We start from the raw sequence: 10642 nt of genomic DNA, 5'->3' as shown, positions 1-10642 counted from the left end.
TCTTCCCGCAACTTTTTATATTTACAGGACCGCAAGCATAGCAACCAGCGGTTTTGTAAGACCTAGTCCTACTCTGTCAGGATGTCGCGTGACCTGTCACGCGGATGTCACGGAAAACAAAAAACCCAAACGAAGTTTGCTTTCAGTCTTCAAATATTTCTGCTTGAGTTATTTAGGATTTCGCAGAATAGAAATGAAAATAATTGAAGTAACGGCTCGGGATATCAGATTCCCGACATCCCTCGAGCTACATGGATCGGACGCTGTGGTAAGTTGTTCTAAAAATCTCCATATTTTCATTCACACGTGATATCTCATTTGCCGATTGGGTAAGTTCAAAGTAGAATAAGAGCTTTGCTCAATTTTGTTTATTTTATTTGCTTTAATTTTTGTCTCATGTCCATGAACCATTGATCAAAAGACTCCACAAGAATTTACCTAAATTAAGGGAAGGGGGAGGAGGGGGTGGGGAGGGTGGAGGGCTATTAGGGGGTAACCTCTAATAGGGTATGGTTTTTTAGGGATAGGGCATATGAAATTACACTCAATCTCTGGAACAGGGTATATGAAATCATGCACTCTCTCTGGAACAGGGTAACTGTTTTTGCAAGAACCGGAACAACGGGGGTTTGTTATATGAATCTTACTACAGGCTATGAATTTCAATGATTTTACTCTGGAACAGGGTCAGCGGCACATCTCTATCCTAATTGGGCAAGAGTAAGATTGCATGATTATTTTACAAAATGCTCCCTGTTAACAATACCTGTTATTCCAGGGGCAAACATACTAATAGACTGAGAGCTAAGTCCCTCTATTCTCTTGGTCACTGTCCATCTGTCTGTCCATGTCCATTGGTCGAGGAAGATTGGTTATGAGTCAAAAGTCCCTAGGGAAGAGGGCTGGGGAGGGCTTTGACTCGTAACCAATCTTCCTCGACCAATCAACACAGACAGACAGACAGACAGTGACAGTGACCAAGGGAAATAGAGGGACTTAGCTCGCAGTCTAACATACTAACTATTATATATCATATCCATTCATTATTAAACAGCACAAGGCACCAGATTACTCTGCTGTTTACATTGTACTGAAAACTGATAGACCTGATGGATTACAAGGATATGGCCTGACATTTACAGTGGGACGGGGGAATGAACTGGGTAAATAGAGCTGTTTTCATTTGAGTGGGAAACATAGGTTACTCAGACTTACAGTATAGGTAGACCTGCAGGTGTACACTGTACAATGATAATGGTGAAGATGACATAACTCTCATTTCAAGAGGGATACAATTACATACCATGACAGCGAAATGGCTTCCCTTTTATCTTTAAAGTGCTACTCTGACGAAAATCGCTCAAACTTGGATTCAGATTATTTTTTGGAGTCTGTGATGTCATGCTCTCAACGTCTAGATGATGGCTAGTAAACACTAGCGTGGACTGCGTCGGTGTTTCTAATGAAACAGTTATCGTAGATTGATAAGTTTTACACCGTAGTGAAAATAGGAACTGACGTTTCGGACGTTAGTCCTTCGTCGGGGTCCAAACAACATCGAACATTGCTCCATACATTTCTTTGTAGTTTATGATCAAAATATCAGTAGTAAAGGGAGAAAGAAATACCCAAACACCTCAAAATATAAATTATAGTCACAAGTAATGTGAAATAAGCACATTAGCCACCCAGACTTTGGGCTTTATAGGAATAAAATAAATTAAGGATTTATATACAAAGAAATATATGTAGCAATGTTTGATGTTGAGTGTATGATGTCACAGACTCCAAAAAATAATCTTAAAAATATCATACTTTCGTCCTGAATATTGAGAAAACACTTCATACAGTGATTATTGGACCTTTAAAGAGTATTCTTAGGAAGTTTCCGCTGAATCCAAGTTTGAGCGATTTTCGTCAGAGAAGTACTAATTAAAAGTAATTCATCCAATCATTACACACAGTTACAGTAATAAGGTTAGGAAGATACAGTTAGGTTAAAGTATGGCTATGAATTTGCTGTATCATTAACCCACTTGTATGGAAACCACACTATAATGTTGTTATACTTGATATAGGGTTGTTTGCATATTGCATTATATTGTGGCCATGTTGATTCTACAGTATTCATAATCATATAAAAATCTATTTTACCGTATATATATTTTCTTCCTTTGTTAATACTAGGTACATCTACCAAATATTTACAACCATTTCTTCTTTTGACCTAAGGAGAGATTTGTCATATATAATTATCATAAATGCCAATGAACATGTTTTTTCTTTTCAAATCCATCATGTTTTATAGTTACAAGTGCTGCAAAGCTTTATGGGCAAATGATAAAAGGAAAATGTGTTGAGGATATTTTTGCTGATTTTGGGTCATTTTGGAGAGAACTTGTACATGAAGAACAACTAAGATGGGTAATAATTGGATTAATATAACCTTGAGCCTAATATAGCTTCACAATACCACATGCTGCAATTAGCATGGCTATTATCATGACACATGAGGTACTGAGAGATCCTTTCACAAATTATGTGTAATTGCATGATTCGTTTAGAGAATGATAATTTGATTAAAGAATGAATTAAGAATCAAAGGTCTCAGTCTTGAAGGGGGAAATATTATATAGGTGACCCTTACATGCCTTCCTGAAGTATTTATCAATAGGATTTTGGTAAACAGTGAGATATAATTCTAGATCATAGAGCCACAGTTTGCATCTGAATAAAAAGTTTTACCTTTTTAAAACATCCTGCATTTTTTTCATACAATGGCTTCAGTGATAGCTTGATTTAATTGTGCTTAATGATGAGCAGTGCAGACCAGAGATAATTGTACAGGGGCGGATGGATTTTTTCGAGGGGGGGTGCACTTATTTGGCTTATGACGTCATAATGAGTAATGGCATCAGTAAACAAGAAAATTCTAGTTTCTAGGGTTATTTCTACACAAGCAGCATTTTAATATGTGATATTAAATCTTAAAATGTCAGCTTCTCTCAGGTTGGGGGGGGGGGGGGGTGGTTGTGCACCCCCTGCACCCCATAGCTGGATCCCCTACTGTTATATTATATGATTATTTATTATACATGAGCTTGAGTGATCATAGCTTGATTTGATTGTGCTTATGATGAGTTGTGCAGACCAGAGGTAATTATATTATATGATTGTTTTTCTTATAGCTTGGTCCAGAAAAAGGTGTCATCCATCTTGCTTTAGCTGGAGTCATCAATGCTTTATGGGATTTATGGGGAAGAATGGAAGGAAAGGTAATTAATAGAACAATATTAGAATTCATTGACTATAATCAGAAAATGAAGAATATTGAAGTCCTTGGCCGGTGTCAGCCCTATTTGCATAGTCTTCTTAATTTTGCTAACAAGGATCTATTTCTGGTTTTTTTTGCAGCCTGTGTGGAAGCTCCTTACAGATATGGTAACTAGCTGTTTAATAATGATAAAGTTTTCCTTTCTATTAATAATTTGTAACAATTGCATCTTTTGAAACATCAAGATTCCAAAGGCAACGAAATAATACTGACTTAGAATATTAGTGCTTCTAAGTCTCCAAAGCTTGAATGCTAAGATATTTAATTGAAAATTTATAAAATAAAGAAAATAAATATGAAGGGTGGCATATAGCAGCAATGTACTCACATCTAACCTCTGCAGGGGGTCTCTGGATCATGTATGGCAACACATGTGAATAAAAGTTATTTGATTCCCTTGATTTGAGGATTGTTTTGAAAAAAAAAAAGCATTTAGCTAGTCATGCCCTGACCTAGATTCTGATTTTTTAATATTTTTTAGAGCCCTGAACAATTGGTGTCAACAATAGACTTTAGCTATTTGTAAGTACAATAAATGTAATCTGCAGCACACTATATAGCCAAAGATGGGGGCCATCCTGAAAGTTAGCAAGCAATAATGTTACAAGCAATGTATGTGAGAAAAAAATATAAATAGAAGCATACTTGTTTTGCATTCTTGTACCCAGACCCTTCTCAGCAAAAAAATATAATTTGAGTTATTTTGACTTTGAAAGCATACTAATCCATTCTAATTTCTAACACAGATCAGATGCCTTGACCAAAGAAGAAGCACTGGGTAATTTAAAATATTCTAAAATTAAATATTAACTGTATTCTAATCATTGTAGGAGAAAGCTCATCCCCTTCTTATACAGCTTTATCGGGTATATAATTTGTGTTCTAGATGGTAAACATATTAATTATAGGACGTTTCTCTCTTTCATAATAATCAAGAAATTCTAAGGAAAAATGAACCAACAAAGCAAGAGAGAGGTAGAGTATAAACGTTGTAATAAGTATAAGTGTATAACTATTGTCAGAATTAACTAAGACATTTCAAGTAGCAAGGAAAAATTACAAGTGATAAATAATACTTTTTTCTCTAGTTGACGATTAAAGTCATTTGTAGAAGAACTGCTACGTTTCGACTGCAAATAATCTTCATCAGGCAATGGTGTAGACTGGATGGCGCGCGTGTCATATACTGCTCTGGTTTGCTGCTGGTTTGTCTTTTTGGAAGGTGTGGTCTTGTTAACCTTCTGCAAAGAAGAAGAGGGACAACCGTGAGAAAGGAGAGGGCCAAAGCCAGGTGCTTACTTACACCTGTAAAGACGCACCAGGCCTCAGCCCTCATTGCTAAAGGTTCAAAAAATTAACAAGCCCAGACCAGCCGCAGTACAGAACTGTAGCAGTACTACCTTACATAGAAGAGGTTTCAGTCTCAGACCCCAAGCCGTTCAGTTGCCTTCAAGGCCATGGCATACAAACTGTCTTCAAATCAGAAACTACACTATGTAGCTACCAGGTGCGCCCCAAAAACCCAGTGGTTTTCTACAAGATCCCCTGCTGCAGACCAGTCTAAGAAAGAATAAAGAGTACATGAGAGATGTACCGGCGGTTGGCCCGATCAGAGGGCTCAGCAGTAGTGCACGCCCACAAGACTGGTCAGTGCCATCAATACCCTGGTTAGAAGGATGTTGAATGCATAGATCAAAACCCCCATTGGTAAACTCGCAAAGTCAATCGATCACAGCCGGATGATTCAACGTAGTGGTTCTTCTACAAATAAACCTCAATCTTGAGACAAATGAATATTTTTTTATAATTTATTACTATTTCCACGATGAATAATGTTTCATCTGAAATTGCGAGTAATGGATTTACGAGATTTCCAATGAAAATAAGAAGGCTTGCATGTTTGCTAAAATAATTAAACTCTTGATTCACTAAACAAATGCCAACAGACTATAGTAAAAAATGTGTCACACTCATGGTTATGGATAAACTTTCCTTTCCAGAGAAGCAGCTGTTGGACACAGGTTATCCAGCATACACCACATCAGCAGGGTGGATTGGATATACGGATCAACAGATTGAAGAACTGTGCACAAATTTTATGCAGAATGGCTGGACAAGGTACACTTTATATTAACAAGTTTGTGACTGGGGTGAGGCTAAAGCTGAATTCCAAAAGGTCTCAGTAATACAGGCTAATTAATTATTAGTGTAATTACAATTAAATGTAATTATCAGTATAATAGTTAATATTATTTGGTGACTGCATGTCCTCTGAGTTCGGCCTTGATGACAGTTTACTTGTGCCGCCCATTTCTACCTGGGCACGAGTTACTACCACTATACATCACACGGGCGTATCTACGGGGGCGGGGGGGGGGGGGGGGGGTGGTCCTAGGGTACTCGTGACCTCTCTACCCAGCTTGAAACTAGTTGGTTAGTTTAGCAAAAGGTGCGTCTTCTACATTTTGTGCCCCCACCCCCCACCCCCATGCTTTATAGCTTGGAATTAGTCGGTTAGTATAGAGAATGTGAATGTTACGTCATTGCCGCCATCTTGGTTGACAATAACGAAAAAAAGGAGAAGTGTCGAATAATTGTAGGATGTCTACGGATCAAGGCCGACAGTAGGTCGACAGAGCATCTTGTTGGGCGCATTTCTTTCGTTTTACCGCATACTTCACATAATTTTGTTGTATACGTTGTTTATTCTTGCGATCTGTAAATGCATAATTGCTTAAAAAGGAGCGAGCCTTTTAAATTGAGACAAGCTGCAATGAAGGATGTGTGTCACTAGATCCACTCATCCAAGATAGGTCTTTACTAGTCGCTCACTTTATTACCACGTTACTGCCAAGAATAAACTTTGTCAAGAGTGCGAAATGAATAATATGTTATCTGAAAACGTAGAATTTGAAATATTTTAAAGATCGTCCTTGTAACTTAGGTTCGGGACTTGTTTCTCTGCTGAACTTCATAATTCTGGGTCCTCACGTGCAAATACTATGTTGTAATTGGTGGAAGCTCTTTCCCGACTAAACTTCATTATATTTTTAAGGTTTAAGATGAAGGTTGGAGGTGATATTCAAGATGATATACGAAGAGCAAGAATTCTTAGGAAAACTTTAGGGCCTGAAAGATTTCTTGTAAGTATATGAGATTTCCCAAGTCGGAATGCGTCGCCTATCTATTTTGCCTGCCCACTCTGAGTGCTTTTCTATGATGCTACAGTCTATCAGACCTCTATTACATGTACTAGTTTTATTGAACCTATCGATTCTCTTAAGATAGTTCGGGACCCTTCGCTACTGCACATTATGCTTGCACTACATAACTCCAAACAAAAATTAAATGAACTTGTACGCAAACGATTTGGTGCGCAAAGTTTAAGGTGGTTTTTCTTTCCAGCAAACTGAATCTGAAACTGAATTTGCAGCATAAAACGAGTCATAAAACATAACTTTCTAAGTATTTTTTTCTAAGTCGATTACCCATATAGACACTACTACGAGGTAAAGCTATAATGAGTCTAGCTGAAGCATTTTGTACTATCTGCGGTTTAGCGATATGAGTATCTTGAAGGTCATATAAAAAGCTATTCCAAGAATCAACTTTACTCGTTATAAAAGTATGTCATCAGTGTACTAACGATTCAATAACATAAAGGGATAGATACTTCCTACTTCCTAATTATAAAGTAAGAAAAATTGTCAGATAAAGTTTTAAACGAGCCGGAAAAAGCTTTAAGTCTTCGATTTCCCATCATGCTTTGTGCTAAACATTTGATACCAATACGAATATTCCACACGGCATACCTTGTTTATTTTCAGTGATCGTCATTAATGTTACTTTTTCATGTCATTTCATACAGGCCATGGATTCTAATCAGCGCTGGGATGTCGGTGAAGCTATCGACACAATGAAGAAATTAGCAGAGTTTAAACCAATTTGGATTGAAGAACCTACTTCACCTGATGATGTCCTAGGTAAAACTCAGTATTTACTTGCACAGTGAAAATCACTTGTCGTTCCTCAAATTAATAAAGAGTCAATTGATTTTACCGAGCATGACTAGTAAAGGGCCTTACTCACGTGACAGCCATGTTCACTGGAACAGTAGATTTTCCCAGGCGTAGCATCGTATTCTAGTGTTTTAGAATAAATTTATGCGGGTTAAACAATAAGCAATTAATGGACGGGCAAAATGTAGCGATTTGTTAGTGGCGAGCGAGCGATTAATTGCCGAAGGCAAAGACAAATATTTGCTTGCGAGACACTAACGAATCACGATATTTTGTGATAACCGAGTTCAATATATGTATTTTTTCCGATTTTTCCCCGTTTTTCTTTGTGTTCTTTGGTTGTTTTTGCTATCTATCAAGCATACCAAGTTACAGGGAAGCAACATGTTGACAAATGCAATGTTACTGCGAATGAGCAGACTATTATTTGCAGCAAAACGTCTTTGCACTGTAATGCGCAGGAGCAGATTATTTTTTTGGGCAGTTATCTAGGCCAATCACAGCGACGGAAACAACTATCATTTGAATGATACAGGTTCTTATTGTCATGAGAATAAAGATAGCCGCTGCGTGAGTAAGATCCATGGTCACTAATGATGCTTTATTCTTGTCACAAACCCCGGTTGTATGATATGTATGTATTACAGTATTATAGGACTGACAAGTGACAAAACCTCAACTGAACTCCTCTCAATAGAGTAAATCGTTTTCATTTGAATTAATGTACGTGTTAGGTCATGCTGCTATATCGAAGGCCTTAGCTCCGTATGGGATTGGTGTTGCTACTGGAGAACATTGTCAGAATCGCGTTATGTTCAAGCAGTTTCTTCAAGCAGGGGGGATGCAGTTCTGTCAAATAGACAGTTGTAGAATGGGAGGGCTAAACGAGATCCTGTCGGTTCTTCTGATGGCTGCAAAGTTTGGGGGTAAGCTGATTGCGAAAAGTAGATGAGTAACTGTTTATTTAACTGTTTGGAAAGCACTAGCGCCAGAATATTCCATTTTACAGTTCTGTAAAATGTGGAACTGTAAAATGCAGTGTTGGTGTACTCATGCTATTGCATCCCGGTTCGATCTTCTTGGTTCTCTCTGGTTCAAGGGTTTTATTTCGTGTCTTTTAAATTTTTTTCATAGTTTTATTATTATTACATTATTATTTATACAAAAGTTGAGGATTCTGCCACTGACTGTTTATTAATTAATTAATTAATTAATTAAGTGCTGCCCCTCGAGAAAAAGAAAGATTATTATTAATTGAATTACCATGCATTTCAACAAAACTCACTATCGTTCTATTTGTGGTGGACCACGTATTCGTGTTCCCTGTGTTGGATGTTTTTCTTGTCATTTATTTATCACATTCTATTGCAACTTGTATTTTCAGTTCCCGTTTGCCCACACGCGGGTGGTGTTGGTTTATGCGAATACGTTCAACACATCTCCATATTTGACTTTATTTGTGTTTCGGCCTCCCTAGACAAGAGGTAAAGTACAAGCTACCATATAGAGATACATAGAAAATGGCAGACGGACGGGTATTGCGCTCTTTCAATTAAAATTCCAATACTCCAGTTACCAGTTCTCTGTTGCTTAGGATAAGCCTCGATTTTTTGCAATAATATAAATAGTTCCAGTGAAAGTCAGGAAATTTCAAAGTGCTTGCATTGTTGAAGTTGTGCATTGTTTATTTGCTGTTACCACGGGTATTTGTAAATGAGTGAGTCTGCAATCAAGGAACACAGCGGCAATTTGGAAATTATATTTCATGGTTGATTTTTACTTTATTGACCAACAAGAATACGTGGCAGTGGAATTCGGCAGAGCCTTTCATTCTTTACAAATAAGAATGAATACTATACAATGAACAAGCGCTATTTTTCTGTAAATAATATTCATACTCTATTTGCCGATTGCTGTCGTTATCTTTTTTTTTTGTCGGAAGTTGTTTGATGATGACTATTCATTACTGTCCGACCATCCAGTGCAGTAAGGCTTTCACCGGTTGTAAACATCGAAAAAAAACTTGGTGGATTATTAATTGCCATAGACTACAGAACCATGAAATATGCTAATGATAAAAAGCCGTGAGGTTGTATTCAGCACCTGTTATGTTGTTTTTGTTTACAGGGTTATCGAATACGCTGATCATCTTCACGAACATTTTGTTTATCCCGTCAATACTAAGAATGGCCAGTACGTTGTTCCTATGGTAAGTACATGATTACAGAATGATTGTATTACGATACTATATAGCGTACGATAGTGTGCATTTGACATGACTGTGATACAGCACGGCGAGATCACCAGTCAATCAGTGAAAAAGTTACATAACTTCACGGCACTTCTTCGCTTCCTGTTGAACGGCACGTTTTTACTTTGCTATGGTTTCATGCCTATATACTGTATACAATATATACGCAAGAAGGGATGCGGCGCAACATTGATAACATTGATCTCTTTGACTTTGGCAAGGTCATTGGCCGATCGTTCATATGATTTGTGCGTACATATTTTCTTAAAATAAATATATCCGCGCTTTGTAAAACGTTTCTTTCCAGGCTCCTGGGTACAGCGCGGAGATGAAAAATCAGTCGTTGAATGGATACCAGTTCCCTAATGGCGACGAATGGCAAAAGTTGTTCAAGGAAGAGAAATTTATTGCTCCTCAATAATCTATAAAAATTAGTTATTTTATATAAAAAAGTAGCAACCGAAAACTATGAGAAGATAGTTTAAAAAATTATGTTGAAAGATAAGATAGCGATGTCATGATACTTTCAGGGATCGTGATTGGTGGAATAACCGGGACATTATATAGCTACTTTCAATGAGATTAGAGTCTACCATAATAAAATAATTACTATTCAATGTCACAGCCTATTGTTTACTCTCTGCACTACAGGTATATTCAGTTCTAAAGAGGCTGGCAAAGGTTTTGTTGCAAGTTGCATCTTGCTTAATAAGCTTGAAATGTATTTCAAAGTTAGTAAGCAAGAGAAGAAGTAGAGAAGAAATTATGCCCGGAAAAACGCGCAAACGAAGTTTAGGAAAATTTCATATTGTAATGCATCCTCGGTAACCCGGTGATAAAATTCTGAGCGCGAAACGAGCGACAGAATTTTACCACTGGGTTACAGCAGAAGTTCATGGTTACAGAGGATGATTGTTGTGATCTTTCGCTGATTGAATTCACATCGCCTATAGAGCAATTCGCCGGGCTTGGTATGCAAAGTACAACAAAATCTTCACCAACCTTTTTTGAAATATATTAACAATCGTTGAGAGCATT

The 10642-nt window shown here is 37.4% G+C and overlaps 1 protein-coding gene across 1 annotated transcript; it reads left to right on the top strand.

Moving 5' to 3' along the window:
• Positions 1 to 105: 105 nt before the first annotated feature.
• Positions 106 to 10221, top strand: LOC116297186 (mitochondrial enolase superfamily member 1). Its single transcript, XM_031705364.2, has 15 exons — positions 106 to 268; positions 1055 to 1163; positions 2309 to 2424; positions 3189 to 3275; positions 3415 to 3441; positions 3816 to 3856; positions 4081 to 4112; positions 4271 to 4309; positions 5335 to 5452; positions 6390 to 6477; positions 7203 to 7317; positions 8088 to 8279; positions 8738 to 8837; positions 9481 to 9562; positions 9912 to 10221. The coding sequence occupies exons 1-15, from the start codon at positions 194 to 196 to the stop codon at positions 10023 to 10025; spliced, it is 1335 nt and encodes a 444-aa protein (XP_031561224.2). The 5' UTR covers positions 106 to 193; the 3' UTR covers positions 10026 to 10221.
• The last annotated feature ends 421 nt before the right edge of the window (positions 10222 to 10642 follow it).

The sequence above is a fragment of the Actinia tenebrosa genome, unplaced genomic scaffold, assembly GCF_029948245.1.
Source record: "Actinia tenebrosa isolate PJP-AT-01 unplaced genomic scaffold, QUT_ActTen_1.0 PGA_scaffold10__47_contigs__length_13832649, whole genome shotgun sequence".
In the NCBI taxonomy this organism is placed as follows: domain Eukaryota; kingdom Metazoa; phylum Cnidaria; class Anthozoa; order Actiniaria; family Actiniidae; genus Actinia; species Actinia tenebrosa.
The sequence above is the reverse complement of the archived record's forward strand: the minus strand, read 5'-3'. Positions and strand labels throughout refer to the sequence as shown.

What these genes read in the sequence shown, in the direction of transcription:
- LOC116297186 (XM_031705364.2), top strand. Translation starts at nt 194, where the DNA reads ATGAAAATAATTGAAGTAACGGCTCGGGATATCAGATTCCCGACATCC. An exon ending in GGGGAAGAATGGAAGGAAAG is followed by an intron (nt 3,276 to 3,414) that starts GTAATTAATAGA and finishes TTTTTTTTGCAG; the next exon opens with CCTGTGTGGAAGCTCCTTAC. An exon ending in TTCACCTGATGATGTCCTAG is followed by an intron (nt 7,318 to 8,087) that starts GTAAAACTCAGT and finishes TGTACGTGTTAG; the next exon opens with GTCATGCTGCTATATCGAAG.